Genomic DNA, 20,038 nt, shown 5'->3' with positions numbered 1-20,038 from the left:
CCTCTCCTGTCCCCAATGAGAATGTATGTGATCCCTTCCCTTACTGAAACTTTGCCTGTTATGGAATAAATTACAAACCATGAAAAGAATGCTGTCTCCGTCTCACGTATTTTTTCCCCCACTTTTATTTACAAAACCCAAAACCAGTAAAGTTGGCACGTTGTGCAAATCGTAAATAAAAACAAAATACAATGATTTGCAAATCCCTTTCAACCAATATTCAATTAAATACACTACAAAGACAAGATACTTAACGTTCGAACTGGAACACTTTATTTTTTGCAAATAGCTCATTTGGAATTTGATGCCTGCAACATGTTTCGAAAAAAGCTGGCACAAGTGGCAAAAAAAGCCTGACAAAGTTGAGGAATGCTCATCAAACACTTATTTGGAAAAGCCCACAGCTGAACAGGCTAATTGGGAACAGGTGGGTGCCATGATTGGGTATAAAAGCAGCTTCCATGAAATGCTCAGTCATTCACAAACAAGGATGGGGCGAGGGTCACCACTTTGTGAACAAATGCCTGAGCAAATTGTTTAAGAACAACATTTCTTAACCAGCTATTGCAAGGAATTTAAGGATTTCGCCATCTACGGTCCGTAATATCAAAAGGTTCAGAAAATCTGGAGAAATCACTGCACGTAAGCAGCAAGGTTGAAAACCAACATTGACTTCGATCCCTCAGGCGGTACTGCATCATAAACCGATATCAGTGTGTAAAGGATATCACCACATGGACTCAGGAACACTTCAGAAAACCACTGTCAGTAACTACAGTTGGTCGCTACATCTGAAAGTGCAAGTTAAAACTCTACTATGCAAAGCGAAAGCCATATATCAACAACACCCAGAAACGCCGCCGGCTTCGCTGGGCCCGAGCTCATTTACGATAGACTTATGTAAAAGTGTTCTGTGGTCTGACGAGTCCACATTTCAAATTGTTTTTGGAAACTGTGGATGTTGTGTCCTCCGGAACAAAGAAGAAAAGAACCATCCGGATTGTTCTGGGTGCAATGTTCAAAAGCCAGCATCTGTGATGGTATGGGGGTGTATTAGTGCCCAAGGCATGGGTAACTTACACATCTGTGAAGGTCTAATTAATACTGTACATACAGGTTTTGGAGCAACATATGTTGCCAGCCAAGTAACGTTATCATGGACGCCCCTGCTTATTTCAGCAAGACAATGCCAAGCCACATGTTCCAACAGCCTGGCTTCATAGTAAAAGAGTGCGGGTACTAGACTGGCCTGCCTGTAGTCCTGTAGTCTCCCATTGAAAATGTGTGGCGCAATGAGAAGCCTAAAATACCACAATGGAGACCCCGGACTGTTGAACAACTTAAGCTGTACATTAAGCAAGAATGGGAAAGAATTCCACCTGAAAAGCTTAAAAAATTGGTCTCCTCAGTTCCCAAACATTTACTGAGTGTTGTTAAAAGGAAAGGCCATGTAACACAGTGGTAAAAATGCCCCTATGCCAACTTTTTTGCACTGTGTTGCTGCCATTAAATTCTAAGTTAAGGACTATTTGCAAAAAAAATAAGTTTCTCAGTTCGCACATTAAATATCTTGTCTTTGCAGTCTATTCAATTGAATATAAGTTGAAAAGGATTTGAAAATCATTGTGAATTACACAAAGTGCCAACTTCACTGGTTTGGGGTTTTGTAATTCAAAAAGTGTAAGGGTGCTTTTATTCTATTTAAACGCTGCAGAAATGAAAATGAATGGATCTAAATGTGCTGTACTGTGTCTACAATAATTTAATATTAAAAGACTATGCATTTTTTATATAGATTAATTAGCACTATGAAATGACCAGCTGATAACAAAAAACACCAATGTGTCTGTCAGCTTTGATCCCAGTTAAGTAGAACATCTGATTAGAGTATAATCAAAATATTGCTTCCATACAGAAACAATTTGAAACGTGTTTCAAATGTGACGTGCGTCGTCATAAACTGCTGTAATTACACGTATTTATACTCCACTAATGAAATGCACAATATTTGCATCTAAAAAGGTGTGTAAAATCTGGACGTTTGAGTTGTTGCCACTAGAGGGAGACAACGCCTGAACTCCAACGCGAGCTTCACGGCACTTTTTTTTTTCAGCACTTTATTTAAAAAAACTATATGATACAACACATACATCATCCTTCAGAACAGAAACAATATTAACACAAATCTGTATAATTTTCCAAATGTGTGCATAAAAAATATTTCCTTTAAGGCTACACGACAAAATACAAAGAAGCGAAATCAACTTCCGGTTACCATTTCCGGAGGCTAACGCTGGTATTTTGCTAACGAAACATCTCAACTGTGGCTACGACCATGAATTAAAACTGGAGTGTCCAGCTAAGTCCCAGAAAACGTCTCGGTAGGTAAAACGTTGTCACGGTAGCAATGGGAATCTACGGTTATTACCATTTTCGCTCATTGGTAACGTTACTTCAAGATGACATTCAGTTAGCTAATGTAGCTAGCTGTGTTTGCTAGGCTCACTTCTACTAACCATAACATTGCGACACCCAGCTGTAATCAAACATCGCCCTTGGTTTTAAGATACTAATGTTTAGATTTGTGTCTCGTCAAGATTGTTTTCCTTAATGGTTATGTGTACATTTCAGACCATTTAGTAAATCACTGCAGTCCATCTGTTTTTGTAAATTCTGACAGAAGATGGTTCAATCACTAGGTATTTGACGTTTATCAGCAGATGTGATGCTCACAAAAAGTAAGGGATATATTCTGTTGTCGGGGTATACTTTCAGGATCAACATAACATGCACGATAGATAAATGCATACTGTATGCCTGTGTGTAATCTGGTCCATTATTAGATCGGTGGTTTTCAAATGTATCCACTAGTGATGGGTTGATGAGGCGTCATGAAGCGTTTCGACACATTGCAAAACTGTATTGATACTGTGTCGATACTGTGTCACTAAATACTGACATCTGCTGGACATTAAAAATCCCTACAGGCAACCTATGGACCGACTCAACTGACACTGATTTTATGACCTAGTATATACAATAATATAAACCAAGTCATTGTATTTCATTTAGGATTATTTCATATCTTCATTTAAATAAAAATATATTTTTATCTTTTTTAGATACAGTCAATAAAAAATATGAACATGTATAATAACATGGAAATCTAAGAGAATGTGTTGTGAATGAGGATGCTTGTGGACTGGGATTTTTTTTAATTAATTTTTTACACATTTTTATTTAGAAAAAACTGTTTTTCCAACGTATTCAATTTTAGACGATTTCTTTCATTGATTGATTGAGACTTTTATTAGTAGATTGCACAGTGAAGTACATATTCCGTACAATTGACCACTAAATGGTAACCCCCCAATAAGTTTTTCAACTTGTTTAAGTCGGGGTCCACTTAAATTGATTAATGATACAGATATATACTAACATCATAATACAGTCATCACACAAGTTAATCATCAGAGTATATACATTGAATTACTTACATTATTTACAATCCGGGGTGTGGGATATAGAGGGGGGGGGGGGTTAAGTTTGGTTGTTATCAACACTTCAGTCGTCTCTTCTTAGTTATTATTTCTCCGGCTGTAGAAAAGACCCGCTCACAGGGCACAGAGGAGGCGGGAGTGCGACACAGTTCGCATATCGGTCACATGACCAAAACAGCTCATGGTCACGTGAAGCTCACGTGACTTTCTAAAAGCGGTACGCGCACCGACACAGGGTTTCGCTCTATGAGCTCGACGCATGCGCCGATGCATCGGTGTTGCCGGACCCATCACTAGTATCCACCAAGTACCACTTCAGAAAACTCTTGGTTCTCCAAGTGCCATCATAGTGACCAACATTAAAACACAGTGGCGTGGTAGGCCTAAGTATTCACTAAAAACAAGGTATGTTTTAATTTGTGCTCCCTCATGATGCATGCTGCAATTAGCCAATTAACAATTCGTACTGGTCATTATTAAGAGACAACCGCCACCTTTTCCCATCACAGCCTGTAGCTACCAACGACAGAAAACCGTCTTGTCAGTGGAAACTGGAAGGAACAGCTACCTACTCAGTGGCCTAGTGGTTAGAGTGTCTGCCCTGAGATCGGTAGGTTGTGAGTTCAAATCCCGGCCGAGTCATACCAAAGACTATAAAAATGGGACCCATTGCCTCCCTGCTTGGCACTCAGCATCAAGGGTTGGAATTGGGGGTTAAATCACTAAAAATGATTCCCGGGCGTGGCCACCGCTGCTGCTCACTGCTCCCCTCACCTCCCAGGGGGTGATCAAGGGTGATGGGTCAAATGCAGAGAATAATTTCACCACACCTAGTGTGTGTGTGTGACAATCATTGGTACTTTAACTTTAACTTTTTACTTTAAAAGAAAACAGCTAAAATGATCTATAAAGCAAACTATAACCTGCTACCCAAGAATGTACAGCATTCTTCTCAACAAAAGAGGAGAAATATAACCTTAGAGGAAAATCTAATTGAAAACATTTGTATGCTCGTACAACACTAAAAACCTTTAGTACAGTAATCTATTTATTTGTATCTGCACCTTATTGCTCTTTTATCCTCCACTACCATGAACTATGGTATCATGCAACGAAATTTTGTTTTTATCTGTACTGCAAAGTTCAAATTTGTATGACAATAAAAGGAAGTCCAAGTCTAAAACCTTTAGTATATCAGTATGTGGAATTAAATTCTGGAACGGATTAACCAAATAAATCAAACAAAGCACCATTATGATTCAGTTTAAGAGACTGTTCAAACTACAAGCGTTCACAAAGTACACAGAACAAGAATTATGATAAACGTCTTGAACCCTTTTTTTCCCCCTTATTTATTTCTTTATTGAAACAAAGATTCTTTATGTATTTAATATTTCTATGTTTACTATGGTATATTATTTATTTATAATTTATTTGTTCACTGTTCTGTTACAGAGAACAAGGAAATTGGATAAAATTGATATGAAAGCTCTGCTTCTTCCTATTCCTTTTCGGATGTGCTGTAATGAAACAACTGGAAATGTGTGATGCATTACATTGTATCGTATGCATGTTCAAAATAAACTGAAACTGAACTGAAGTGTATGTACGCTACATATGGCTACCAGAAGCACTTGCAAACTTTTTAAAATGATTAAAGTAATTTGTATCTCTTTAAACATTTTTATGTCATTGGTTGATAAGATATTGTGGGTAGTATTTCATGTTTTTAATATCTAACAGACTGGATTCTATGTTTATGTTATGTTCTACATATAGTTTATTCAATGTTTAACAGTTGTGGTCTCCCATGGCCTTGAAGGCATATTTTTCACGTGCAGCTTTCTGTGCTATAGTTTGTTTTTGTTTGCAATTGTTCTGTGTGTTGATTGGCTGAAGGCTTGGAAAGGGCGGATTTAAGCGGCGACTGTGGAGAACATTTGGTTCCCACACGTGTTGAGTGATAGAAATGACGGAGTCAAACGGTTCTGTTTGTGTCTTAATGATTTATTTTGGCGTTGACTTTGGCCTACAGTAGTCTGATTGTAACGATTTCCATTGAAGTCTTTAAACTAGGGGTGTAACATTACACAAACATTTCGGTTCGGTACGTACCTCGGTTTAGAGGTCACGGTTCGGTTCATTTTCGGTACAGTAAGAAAACAACAAAATATACATTTTTAGGTTATTTATTTACCAAATTTGCAAAATCTTCCACCAAAAATATTTTTCTTAGTGGAATATTTGATGTGAAGTAATCGGAACCTTGGATAGGTCAAAAATTCATAATAACATTGATTTTGATTCAATATTATGTTTTGAGCAACGACAGTTTGAAAGAAAAAAAAACAGCTTTGTTTTATTAGTCAACATTGCAACTTTTTCTAAATTATATTTAACCTTTAAGCTTTTTTATTTCACTTTTGTTATGTTTTTGTTTATTTTAATAGTATTTTTAGAATGTGCCGTGTGCCTTTAAAACATTAGCTGTGGGCCGCAAATTGCCTCCGGGGCACACTTTTGACACCCCTGCTATAGATGATAAAAAATTAAATCTGATAAATCTATGGATAAAAAGCAGAGCGTGGCGACGCATGCGCGTTTATCATAACTCTCTCGCTCTCTCTGTCTCTGCACCTCCATCACAAATGCTGCTGCGCGCACAATTTGGTTTGTTTTTACCCCCTTCTTAACCCTGAACGTACATTGAAAATACACGCAACCCTAACTCAAAATGCTGGACATTTGAGGCATTTAAGAAACTCCGCCCTGACAGTTCCGCAAAAGAGGACATGTCCCGTGAAAAGAGGACGTGTGGTCAGTCTATCGTAGCCCGTTAGCTGCTAGCATGCCGTGTGTTGTGCCTCGGTGTGCATTGTTTACACAACGTGCGTTACGCTACTTAATACGTCCGTGTGGAAACTCGTTCGGTACACCTCCGAACCCGAACCCCGTACCGAAATGGTTCAATACAAATACACGTACCGTTACACCCCTACTTATAACGGTTTGAGTCACATCGTACAATAGTAAATTAAGTGATTCTTTGGCATACCACTAAATGGAGCCTGTGTACCACGAGTGAATGAGATATCCCTAATTTTTTGTGAGAACTTTATTTTCCATGTGTGTGATTTCAGTGGCTGAGTCGACAGGCAGCAGGCAGACATGTATGCCTCCAGTAAATACAGCACCCGTGGCCCGGCTCTCATCCCGCGCATGAAGACCAAGCACCGCATATACTACATCACCCTCTTCTCTGTGGTGTTGCTTGGTCTTATTGCCACTGGGATGTTCCAGTTCTGGCCTCACTCCATTGAATCCTCAGCTGACTGGACCGTGGACAAACGCAGCGTTCATGATGCTCCTCTGGTGCACCTCCCAGTCTCTAGCCCCATTCCTGAGAGAGGGGACCTCAGCTGTCGCATGCACACTTGTTTTGATGTGTACAGATGTGGCTACAATCCAAAGAACCGAATTAAAGTAAGTCCTGCACCTGTCCACACTTGGCACACCCCTTTTGAGATTCGTCAGTGATGATTGTTGTGTCTATGCTTAGGTTTACATCTACCCGCTGCAGAGGTTTGTAGATGAACTTGGGGTTCCAATCAGCAGTACTGGACTATCACGAGAATACAACGATCTACTTAGCGCCATCTCGGATAGTGACTTCTACACCGATGATGTCAACAGGGCTTGTCTTTTTATCCCATCAACGGACGTTCTCAACCAAAACTCTTTGCGTATCAGAGAGACTGCGCAGGCTCTGGCAATGCTACCCAGGTAAATTTCACTGTTGTCATTTGTCTGCTCAAACAGCTAACAATATTATGTAGGTGTCTTAAACCATATTTAAATATTAAGGTCTTTAAGACCGATATCTAACTAAAGGTATAATGACTACCGTACTTTCCGGACCATAGGGCTCACCGGATTATAAGGTGCATTGCCAATGAATGGTCTATTTTTGATCTTTTTTCATATATAAAGCGTACCGGATTATAGGGCGCATTAAAGGAGTCATATTATTATTATTTTTTTCTAAATTAACTCTTCCCTTTGGTCTACATAACATGTAATGGTGGTTCTTTGGTCAAAATGTTGCATAGATTATGTTTTACAGATCATCTTCAAGCCGCTTTCTGACAGTCGCTTCAGGATGTGCCGTTTTGTGGGCGGTCTTATTTACGTGGCTCACCTTCGGCAGCGTCTTCTCCCTGTCATCTTTGTTGTAGCGGTCTAGCGTGCAAGAACGGGAGTGGAAGAAGTGTCAAAAGATGGAGCTAATTGATTTAATGACATTCAGACTTTACTTAAATCAATATCGGAGCAGCATCTCCTCATCCGGAAACAACAACAACGCAGGAAATGTGTCCCGTAAAAAAACGTCCGACCGAGGCTCTCTAATAACCAAAGTTCCTTGGGTGAATAATGTAAACCCACTACACCGGTATGTTTTAGCGCTTTCATGGTGAGTTTACTGACAAATATAAGTAAGAACTTTACACTACTTTATATTAGAAATGGCAACAGCAGAGCATGAATGTCCCATAACAAGACGATAGAGAAAAAGTAGAAGCTTATCGACTACGGTACGGACTACAAAGGCAGACGCGTTAAATTTTACAGGATTTATGCCGATCACAAATACAAATCAGCAGGTACCAGAAGGTAAGAAAAGTTGCTTTTGCATAATATTGCGAAACAAAACGCCAGATAATGTCTTACCTTATACACACACCATAATAATACTGGTATGTTGAAGCGCAGTACAATCCATCAAGCGGTTCAGCTTCATAGCTTACCAAAGTCGTACTAAAACACGTCGATAGATTTTTGAGAGCCATGTATAATGTTCTATATTTTCAATGGAAAATATAAAATGTTGGTGTTTACTTGAGTCATATTGTCATCATATTGCAGTATCGCTTATGTTTGACTGCCATCTACTGGTCACACTTATTGTTACACCATGTACCAAATAAAATTATTCGAGGTCGGTAGGCAAAACCAGAATTATTCTGTACATAAGGCGCAGTTTCGTGAAAAAAAAAATTTTTTAAGTGCGCCTTATAGTCCGGAAAATAAGGTAATTAAATATTTGTTATATATTGTTTTTGTATATAGGTCAAATGATGTTTCTCATTGCACTGATCGTCTGGTATTTTTTTTTTTAGGTGGAACAAAGGAATGAACCATCTACTTTTTAACATGTTGCCAGGGGGGCCCCCAGACTACAACACTGCTTTGGATGTTCCCAGGGACAGGTAGCTACATCATGAACTAGCATTGTTTTATAGTCAGTCGACCATCTGGTATTGTTTATAGCATACAAGACTAAACACTGAATTTTGATGCATTGCTTTGAATTCACAAACAAGCCAATCGCAAGTGTACATATACTCATGGTAACAAATGTCCGATTAATTTATTTGAACTTTTCTTAATTAAGCAAATGTTTCATAAGGTGCAGGTTAGGGCATGGGGAAACAATTTCAAAAGCTCAATATTAGCCTGCTTTTTCCATTCTAAACCTAGTGTGTTTGGTGTCATTGTCCTGCAGACCTGCAAAAATGTACGCATTTGTGTATTCTATTTTAACCGTTGAATAGGCTTAAACCATTGTACATGGTGTGACGTGCACCTTCAAAAAAGTCGAACCTTGCCGACTGTAAAGGCATTGATTGATTGGTTTGCTTGTAGTGGAACATTATTTCCTGTGTATTAGGGATGTAACAATAAACAATATTTATGATGACCTTTGTAAAATCCCGATGGTTAGTATTACAGTTTTAAATTAATATGATCGAAAAATTCTGATTGATAATCGCACTTTGATAAACTCACTGACTGACTGGCGCAAGCTTAAATGCTAACATAAATATGAGACATTAACGTCTTTCCCCATTATGAAACAACATAACCAAATCTAAACTTAAATAAAAAATATTACTGTCTGAGCAATGAAGATATACAATTGTACACACTGAACATACAAACTGTGCTCTTTTAGGGCAGTGTGATCAATCTATTGTAACTCCCTGTCGTGTCAGGTCTGACATGTTCTTGTGTTTCTTAACTTTCTGTACTTGTTTCTTTTCCGGCGCTCTGATTTCTATTCACTCTGGTTTCACGACTCTGGCCTGAGCGCGGTTTCCCATCACCTGTCCCTGATTGGCAACCTGAGCACAATCAGGATTTTATAAGCCAGCCTGACCTGCAGTCAGGGCTGGAAGATGGTCTTGGTTATGGACAATGTTACATGTGTTGTTGAACTCCTGGTTAAACAATTAAATACTTGTCCTACCTGCACATCGCCCTCCTGTCTCCTGCATCTTGGGGTCAAAATTACAGCAGCAATGCACACTCATGACATATATGTATATGAGGTGTTTTTATGGTGCGTTTAAGGACCGCTGCACAGAGTAGGACACCATAATGTATTTTAGTTATTTGAAAAAAAGACTTGGTCAAAAGATTTACATTAAAAAATGCAGTGATAATAACTGATCATTTTGGTCATAATAACCCTGATATGGAATTTTCATATGGTTACATTCCTACAGTGTATACAACTCGTTCAGAGGGCATACAGCCCACCTCCTCTAATTTCAGATCAACATTATCAATAAAAAAGACTTGTAACTAGTGGTGTATAGAACATATTTTTTTTAAATCAGATTAATTACACTTTTTAACTTGAATTAATCATGATTAATCACAGGTTATTACTCACTTGCGTAATTTAAATTAACTTAAAAAAATATATATTTGGACACATGCAATTTTAGTGAGAGGATGTCATCCAGGAAATTAAAAAAAATGTTTGCTCAAAACTTGCAATCAATTTCATCTAAAAGACTCACCAAGGTGTATTTTGTAGTTATAATTGCCAGCGAGCACACCAGTAGTCTCCTCACTTATCTTTGCACTGACATATCCATTGACCTGATCACTGACGGTTTAACAATTCCCGTCGCCTTTTAGAATGTTGTGATTAATCTGCGTATATACATGATGAAAGCAATATTGTTTGTGATTAATCGAATGAGTTAACTTATTATTTTTGACAGCCCTACTTGTAAACGTGTCAGTTACTTTCAGCTGCAATGACACTCCTGTGCCCTTTTGAATGCCATAGTTTTCTTGCGACAAAGGACGCCAACAAGCTAAGTTGTCAACGAGACTTCTGCTCAACTCTGACAAGGAGCTATATAAGCAGGTCAAATTGAAGTAAAAAAAATTGACTGTAATGTTGTTACTAATGACTAATACAAATATTTGTTTTTTAATATATACAAATGTTTTTTTGCCTTTTTTTTAAAAATACAATTGTAAAAATGAGTCTGGTCATGTTGGAAAACCGAGTTGTGTCCAAGTTTCAGACATCCAGCTGTTGATTAGAGGTGAAGTTGAAGAAATTTAGAGGGAGGTCTGAAAGTCTTTACTTGGACTCCTCCAAACATATTTTTTGTCATTATGTCCAAAAATAGGTAAAGTTTTGTGCATAAAACTTGAGTGAATGTATGTAAAGTCTGACCAGAACTCTATGTGGAGGGAAACAAAGTACGGTACATGCTTACAGTAAGTGGAACAATAGCACAGTAGTTATGAGCTCATATGTTTAAGTGTCTGATAGCATCCTCAGATGATCTCCTTTGACTGTTGTGTTTAAAAATATATACTATTTATGTATATAATAACTGATTGTACAGTATGGTTCAAGGCATGCGCTAAAGAATGATTGATTGTTGATTCATGTGTGGACCCTAATGTGTTGCACAAGTAGAACACACATGTAATAAATCACTTCCAGAATGTGAAATATATATTTACAAATAGCTACAAATAGATATCCTGTACATTAAAGTGAAATTTGATGGCATATGTGAGACCACGAACAATATATTCAGATGTAAGGAATTTCCTGCGCTTCTCCAGAGAGTCTGTTTGTCTTGGATCCTAAACATAACCAGCTGTGGTAAGATTTTCATTTGTATTTGCCCTTCAGTCATTTTGCCTTTGAGCTGGAATACCAAAAAACACTTCACTCAAACTGCCAGTGGTCCATATACATTTTGTGAAAATGGGAACAAATGGAAGACATGTGTTTTTGCTTTTTGTGTGTGTTTAAATGTACCAAATGTAGAGTTATTTGTCTTACTCTCAGAGCGCTGCTGGCGGGTGGTGGTTTCTCTACCTGGACCTACAGACAGGGTTATGATGTCAGCATTCCAGTTTACAGTCCTCTCTCTGCTGATGTGGAGCTTCCTGAGAGACAACCAGGGTGAGCGTTTTACTCATACAGTGGTACTTGTGTACTTCAGTTTTTTTTCTTGACTTAATGAGTAATAACAAATAATGACAAACTGTAGAATATTGCCAGCTTGACCATGTAAAGTTTTGCCCTAATCTATATTCCCTGTTAATATAAATGCAATTTATATTTTTACATGAGCACATGCAGTAAACTAATCAGATGAGATTTGACAGACATGCAACAGTCTGAACATGTTAAGTACATTTTCCTCGTGCCTAGTTAAAGTTGCTGCTAAATGTGTTTTACATGAGGATATGAGTGTGAAATCCTGTGAATGGTTGGTTGTTTATATGTACCCTGTCATTTACTGGCGATCAGTCCTCAGTTGGGATGTCCTGATCAGTGTTTTATCTTGCTTATTCCGATATGCCAGCTATCCCTGAGTGAGATTGGACGATGATGATACCGATACTAATCACATGTATTAAATGCAATTTTTTAAATGTATTTATGGTATCCTGCAGTGATAAAGAAATTACTTGAAATTGATACTTAAGATACAAAGAATTGCAGGTGTTTCTTTTCTGTAATAGAAGTGATTATTATTAGCTTTGAGGAGCGGCTCCACACTCTAAATGGAGACACAATTAGTTGCTAGCTGCAGGTCAGCCGGGGAAGTACAAATAAATACAGTGTCAGCCAGAGGGAACAGCGTTTGTAATTGGCAATAAAAAAATGCATTAATCAGTAGGGATGTAACGGAATCAAAAATCTCACAGCACGATATTATCATGGTATTAAGGCCATGGTACGATATTATTGTGATATATGTGCAAAAAAAACAACATTTTTTAAAATGCCATACTGTGTAAAATGAAGTGGCAGGATTACTGTAATTGACCGCAAACATAATGCTAATATGTTTTAATCATATTTATTTTTACAAATATGTATTTTTAAGTGCAAATAATTGTGCAGGAGCATCCACTGTTTCAAGCAAATATTAAATAACACTTACAGTTGAGTACCTCTATCGTGACAATGTAAACATTCAGTGTAAAACAATGTTCACTAATGTCTTTCAACTTTTATTTTCTGAGAAGCAGTATCCTCCACAGTGGATATGTTTATATCAGTTTGGAAAATGCTGTTTTTCAGAAAAGCTAACTAACAATTTAACTTTTAATAATGTAAATACCTCACAAACTGATGTTTAGCTTTGCTGTTTTCCAATATCTTTTCTGGTTGACGGTTTATGATGTGGCGACTTGTCCAGCCTCCACGGTGCCCGAGTGCAGCCCCAACCCCCGCGACATAGAGAGACAAGCAGTAGAATGGATGGATTGAGGATTTATCAAGTAGATTTTCAGTTTACTCATATTTCCTTGAGTGTACAGGTGTCAGTGTCGCGTGAAAACGCTTGAGAAGAAAGTAGTGTGCGTTGCTTTGAATAACACAGACTCCCTTACTTCAGTCAAAAAGGGTATGCTTTCATCAGAGTTTGTCTGTTTGTTAGCAACATAACTCAAACAGTTATAGACAGGTTTTGATGACATTTTATGTCCAAAAAAACAATTTATTTTATCTACTACAAACACACTTCACTTCCGCTTACGACCTTCCATGCCCCCGCCTTGTCGACCCCGCGCTGCGCAAAGGGTTCTGGTAGATGTAGTCTATTTTAAGTCCCAGTCGACGCTAGAGTGTTGGAAAAAAACTACACACCAAGTTTTTGTTCGATGTCATCACGTGTCAAGGCATTATTGTGAGGACTTTGAAACCGAAATACCGCGGTACCTACAACACCGTTACATCTGCTACAACACCTGTTCAGTGCTAGACTGCTTCATCCCAAGTGCAGGACTAATAGACTAAAAACTCCTTTGTCCCACACGCCATTAGACTGTACAACTCCTCTCTGGGAGGGAGGGGGGGTACTAGGATGACAGGGGATGCAAAACGATAACAGTGCAATAATTCTTCATAACATGGTCACTACTGTCTAGTTTCTCTTCTTATATTCTTATTTTACTGTTATATTGTTATTCTATTGTTGCTTTTTATTTTTATTCTATTGTAATATTTTTCTATTGTGTTTCCATTTATACCCCCATTATTTACTTTTTACTTTTTAAATTCGATCTCAACTCTGTACACTGCTGCTGGAATTTAAATTTTCCTGAGGGAACTCTCCTGAAGGAATCAATAAAGTACTATCTATCTATCTCTCTCTCTCTCTCTCTCTCCCTCTCTCTCTCTCTCTCTCTCTCTCTCTCTCTCTCTCTCTCTCTCTCTCTCTCTCTCTCTCTCTCTCTCTCTCTCTCTCTCTAATAATCAGCAATGGCGATCTCAAAAATACTGATACTGATCGGTGGCTGATTGATTGGCACATCTCTAGTCCACTGTGTACTCTGCCTCTGTTCAAAGTTGCTCTCTTGTTCAAAGTCAGCTGGGATAGGCTACAGCTCACCCGTGACCTGAAGCAGTAGAAAATGAATACATGTTCAGTTTTTATATCACAGCTAGGTAAGATGCCTGTACTCAACTTGATTTATGGTGTATTTTAGTCAAAAAAAACTTCCTATAGTTGTTCCCAAATAATTATAAAAGCCCCTGAAATGAACAGGAAAAACTGGGAACAAAAACAATTAAGTCCAGAGACAACATGAAAAATTTGACTCCTCTGAAGTCATATGTTGTTCATGTCCATGTATTCGGTGTCATGACATGTGCTCGCACGCCAGTCACTATCACTTGCCATTTTCAGGCCTCGCCGCTTCTTTATCCTGTCCTCTCAAACTGCCATTCACCGAGAGTACCGGGCTGAACTGGAACGCCTGAAGGAAGAAAACGGCGAAGCTCTGCTCCTTTTGGACAAGTGTAGCAACCTCTCTCAGGGAGCTGCCTCAACTCGAAAGCGCTGCTACAAGGGGCAAGTGTATGACTATCCGCAGATCCTGCAGGTGGGACGACAAACAACGGCATTAAAACATTTTGAAAATATTAATTGTCATATGTATCTATAACACACTATGTTTGCTAAATGTCTATATAGGAATCCTCCTTTTGTGTGGTCTTAAGGGGGGCTCGTTTGGGTCAAGCTGCTCTGAGTGATGTTCTACAAGCGGGTTGTGTCCCCGTCATCCTCGCTGACTCCTACATTCTTCCTTTCTCTGAAGTTCTCGACTGGAAAAGGTCTGGCCAATTCAATGTTACTGCCATTAAGCGAGAAAATAACTTGAGTCATTATTTTGTGATCATTTATTTTTCTGGCATAGAGCATCTGTGGTTATTCCAGAGGAGAAGCTGTCTGAGATGTACACTATCTTGAAGAGTATTCCGCAGAGACAAGTAGAGGAGATGCAGAGACAGGTATGTAGTCTTTACCCTCCTCCATATATTGTATTATAATCTTAATTTTTCATTCAGTTGGATTTTGATAAAAGTAAATTTGACATTTGCTGACTTTTTGTGCTGTTAATCAGTTTTGCCAGCAGAGGGCTCAATAGCCTTTGCATTGAAAGTGTTTCATTGCAGTCATGTGCATCCATACAACTATTTTACTCTGAATTAATGTAAAGCTGATCTTAAGCTAAAAATAGAAAAGTTGATGACAGCCAAGTCTAACTGGCTCAGTAAATTCCAATTCATACAACTTCACAGCTAGTTTTAATAACATTTAACTGTACACAAACAAGTGCTTATTTCCTTGAAGTTATAATCATGAGGTTAACATAAACTGGTTGTCCAGGCAAACAAATCCAATGTGTCTGCTTTTGGTGTAAAGATTTTGACCACAGGTCAAGGTAACATACGAATACATGCACAGTAATGCATAATTCCTAGTGACCAGCTGACTTGGCTTCGCTGCTGTTTTTGATTAAGTCCAAATCACTAATGATCGCCTGCTTCTCGCCACGGCTCACTCAGTGGCTTGCAGCGCACTTCTTTAGGTGCAGTCATCTGTCACACACTTGACAAGTAGGCTTAAACAAAGACTTCTGTACTCCAAACTGTTTCTGCTCATGACTTGACCTTTGGTCTAATGATTTAAATAGCAAAAGAGAAAATACATTGCTTTGGACTGTTATTAAAGAGCCTATTATGTGTTTATGAGATTAATCTTGATTGTTTTTTTATTTGACCCTTTAATAAGTGATAAGTGTAATAAGATAAAGATAAGTGATAAATACATTTATCTGATAAAGATAAGTGTATTAATTATGTTGCCATTTTTTTATTTTATTGGCAATTTTTTAATCATCAAAGGTTAAAGAGAAATACACATGCAGATTAAAAGATACATTACAAATATAGGGGAAGAAAGACCTTTTTCATCCCTGATCATAACAGTTTCTGCAAGCAATGGGGGAGGAAAGGGGTGGGGGTGCATTCCCTCGGGCTAGCACAGTTTTCTTACAACCTCTTCTCAGTTGGAAAAGAAAACTTTCATCACTGGCTGATTTATGAACTGTTGGCATTCCCCCCTTGGGATTAGAAAGCCTTTTTGATTTTTCTCATTGCTCTGTAAAAAATAAAAGCCAGTCTAACTTATTAATATGACACTCGGACATGTGGTTTAAACAAATGGTTGCATGGTCACCAGACACAATCAGCCTTCTTTAAACATTGAGACCACAAATTCGCCAGCAGTTTGAACGGTCAGCCAAATTAATAAAAAAAAGGTTTTCACTCATTTTTTGCTTCTAGAAACGACCCCCAAAATAAATCCAAACATACAGTATATTTACCGCCTGTAGCAGTAACTGCACATTAGGGATGTAATGATAAACAGTATTAATGATAACCGCAGTAAGTTCAGACGGTTAGTACTGCCGTTTTAAATTAAAATTATCGAAAAACCGTGATTGATAGCCGTACTTTGATAAACTAGCGCAAGCTCGCTAGCTATCTTAAATACAAACACGAAAACAAGAAACAATAACTTATGTCCTTCCACATTAATAAACGACATACCATAATCTAAACTTGTATAAACACATTATGTCTCGGCAACTAAGATATTAAATTATGCACATTGAGCCTACAGGCCGTGCTCTCTTAGAAAAAACGATCGATCTATAAGCAGAGGAAAATTACAGTGTTTTTGTTTTGTTTTATTTTTAGCGAATACACAGGGTACGAAAAGCATTTAGACCTCTTTAAATTGTTCACTCTATTTCATTGCAGCCATTGGCTAAAAATAAAAAAGGTAATTTTATTTCTCAATAATGTACACTCGGCACCCCAGAAACAGAAATGGAGAACTTTTTCAAATGTATTAAAAATTACAAAAACCCGAAAAATCACATGTACATAAATATTCAGACCCTTTGCTCAATTTTTTGTTGACCTTTGGCAGCAATTACAGCCTCAGGTCTTTTTGAATACGATGCCACAAGCTTGGCACACCTATCTTTGGGCAGTTTCGTCCATTCCTCTTTGCCCATTCCTTTATGCAGCACCGCTCAAGCTCCATCAGATTGGATGGGAAGCATTGGTTTTCATCCAGGATATCTCTGTACATTGCTGCAATTATCTTTGCCTCTATCCTGACGAGTCTCCCAGTTACTACTGCTAAAAAACATCCTCATCCCTAGCATGATGCTGCCACCACCATGCTTCAGTGCACTGCAAAAAATCAGTGTTCAAAAACAAGAAAAAAAATTCAAAAATTAGGGGTATTTTATTTGAACTAAGGAAAATTACCTGCCAATAGAACAAGAACATTTGGCTTGTCAAGACTTTCCAAAACAAGTAAAATTAGCTAACTTCAATGAACCCAAAAATACCTTAAATTAAGTATATTCTCACGAATAACAAGTGTACTTTTCTTGGTAGAAAAAAATAATATGAGACCTTTTTCAGAATCAGAATCAGAATCAGCTTTATTGTCATTACGCAAGGTAACGAGATTGAGGCCATTCCATTTTGCTCAATATGTTGAAAAATATTCTTAAATTAATTAAATGCTAGTGCCATTATCTTGACATAATGATATGCGCTCGGCATTACATTTTTTGAAACCAGCAAACCTATACTAAAAACTAATTTATTGTTCTTAATGGAAAGGCAACAAGGCAACCGCTTGTTACTCTCGGGGTCTACTAGCCGCTCAGGCAAATCATATTGTCTAAAAATGCATTTTTCCATCGATAACATGACATCATCGCGCCAAGTGCGTGCTCTTTCAGTCAATTAGTGCGCATATATACAGCCCGGCCCCCGGCCAAAAAATGTTTAATTGTAATTTTGAAGAATTCATCTGAATGTGCATGAACTATTTCTGTTCAAAATTGTTAGAAATGTCACATGTTAAATGTTTAAATATTAACTGGCAGTTTACTGTACTGTGCCAACTGTACTACTTTATGAGTACGTATTTTCTATTGTTTCATTTAAAATAAAACAGCAATGTCCATTTGGCTGTCATCTGTTTTTAATTATGAGACACAATTGTGTCAAAGTCATGATTTTTTTTTCATGCTTGAAATAAGAAATTATTACTGTAAAAAAGTAGTTTTATACTTGTGAGTGTTGATGACACAGCTTTGCAACACTTGATATTCTAGTTTCAAGCATGTTTTACTCAATATAGGTCATAAAATCTCAGCTACAAGCTGTAATATCTTACTGAGATAATTTAGGACCAAATCCCTTAAAACAAGTAAAACACTAACATAAAATCTGCTTAGTGAGAAGAATTATCTTATCAGACAGAAAATAAGCAAATATCACCCATTATTTGAGATATTGAATCTTACTTAGATTTCAGTTTTTGCAGTGTGTAGGGATGGTATTGGCCTGGTGATGAGCAGTGCCTGGTTTCCTCCAAATATGACACCTGGCATTCACACCATAGAGTTCAAGCTTTGTTTCATCAGACCAGATCATTTTGTTTTTCATAGTCTGAGAATCATTCAGGTGCATTTTGGCAAACGTTTTGCTAAGAAATAGCTCCCGTCTGACCATTCTACCACACAAGCCTGATTGGTGGTTTGCTGCAGAGATGGGTGTAAATTCCATTCTGGAAGGTTCTCCTCTCTTCACAGAGGAATGCTGTAGCTCTGACAGAGTGATCATCGGGTCACAACCCTGACTAGACTAAAATGAATGCAGCAATGTACAGAGACATTCTGGATGAAAACCAACGCTTCTAATCCAACCTGATGGAGCTTGAGAGGTGCTGCAAAAAGAAATGGTTAAAACTGCTCAATGATAGATGTGCCAAGCTTCTTGCATCGTATTAAAAAACAAAATTGAGGCTGTAATTGTTGCCGAAGGTGCATCAACAAATTATTGAGCAAAGGGTCTGAACTCTTATGTACCGGTACATGTGATTTTTGAGTTTTTTTAAATTTGAATAAATTGGCAAAAAAAAAAAATCTACATTTCTGTTTTTTTCTACCCAAATGGTGTGCTGAGTGTTAATTAATGAGAAATAAAATAAACTTTTTTTTAATTTGAGCTAAAGGCTGCAATGAAAAGAGTGATATATTTAAAGGGGTCTGAATACGTTCCGTACCCACTGTATATTAACAAAGATGAAGCTGTCTACAACAGAAAGTAAATTCGTGTGATGTCACATAAACCAGACGTGAAGCAAAGTGAACAATCAATTTGCATATATAAATAAAAAATAAAAAAACTTTTACAAATTTAAATGGGAAAACATTAACATTTAATCACCCAAATAAAAATCTGGGTCTTAAGAATCCAGAGCAATATTTAATGTCACTTCTGCCAAGAAAGTATAATGTGTCAATGTATTATAGTTGTATTTAAAAAAAAAAAAAAAAAAAAAAAAAACTTAATTGAAAGATTTCAGTGTGTGTATTTTTTTAGCACAATAACTGATCCCGCAATAATGATAACCGTGATCATTTTGGTCACAATAACTGTGATACGAAATATAAATGTCGTTACATCCCTACTGTAAAACTATACTGTACCATACAGTCAAAGTGTGAAGTTCTATTTTGGTCAAATTTGCTCTCTCGTGATAGTCTAGAGAGAATACGAGCACACACCCTAAGAACAAACAGTTGAGTCAGCAGAACAAAACATTTTAGACACATACACTCACTCCAATGTTTTTGTCATACATACTGTATGTCATTCAACTATTGCTGAGTTTTTTCAACTTTCAAAGTTTTCTTTAAATAATGCCCCCTGCAAATTATTTATCTCTAATTTGTCTTTTAGTATGCCATTTCAAAGATATGACAGGATTTGTATTATATCACAGATAAGTTCATTGTCTTTTTCTATTTTATTT

The 20,038-nt window shown here is 37.5% G+C and overlaps 1 protein-coding gene across 1 annotated transcript in view; it reads left to right on the top strand.

Annotated features, from left to right (window-relative positions):
* Nucleotides 1-2,256: 2,256 nt before the first annotated feature.
* The window catches only part of LOC133616112 (exostosin-2), a 36,409-nt gene continuing 18,627 nt past the window's right edge, over nucleotides 2,257-20,038 (top strand). Inside the window, exons 1-8 of the mRNA XM_061975217.1 lie at nucleotides 2,257-2,381; nucleotides 6,641-6,983; nucleotides 7,060-7,283; nucleotides 8,678-8,767; nucleotides 11,671-11,787; nucleotides 14,528-14,723; nucleotides 14,816-14,955; nucleotides 15,039-15,132. Coding sequence (XP_061831201.1) covers nucleotides 6,669-6,983; nucleotides 7,060-7,283; nucleotides 8,678-8,767; nucleotides 11,671-11,787; nucleotides 14,528-14,723; nucleotides 14,816-14,955; nucleotides 15,039-15,132 — 1,176 coding nt within the window. The 5' untranslated portion in view covers nucleotides 2,257-2,381; nucleotides 6,641-6,668. The remainder of the gene's footprint in view (nucleotides 2,382-6,640; nucleotides 6,984-7,059; nucleotides 7,284-8,677; nucleotides 8,768-11,670; nucleotides 11,788-14,527; nucleotides 14,724-14,815; nucleotides 14,956-15,038; nucleotides 15,133-20,038) is intronic.

The sequence above is a fragment of the Nerophis lumbriciformis genome, linkage group LG15 (assembly GCF_033978685.3).
Source record: "Nerophis lumbriciformis linkage group LG15, RoL_Nlum_v2.1, whole genome shotgun sequence".
Taxonomy (NCBI): domain Eukaryota; kingdom Metazoa; phylum Chordata; class Actinopteri; order Syngnathiformes; family Syngnathidae; genus Nerophis; species Nerophis lumbriciformis.
This window is presented reverse-complemented; position numbering and strand designations above follow the sequence as displayed.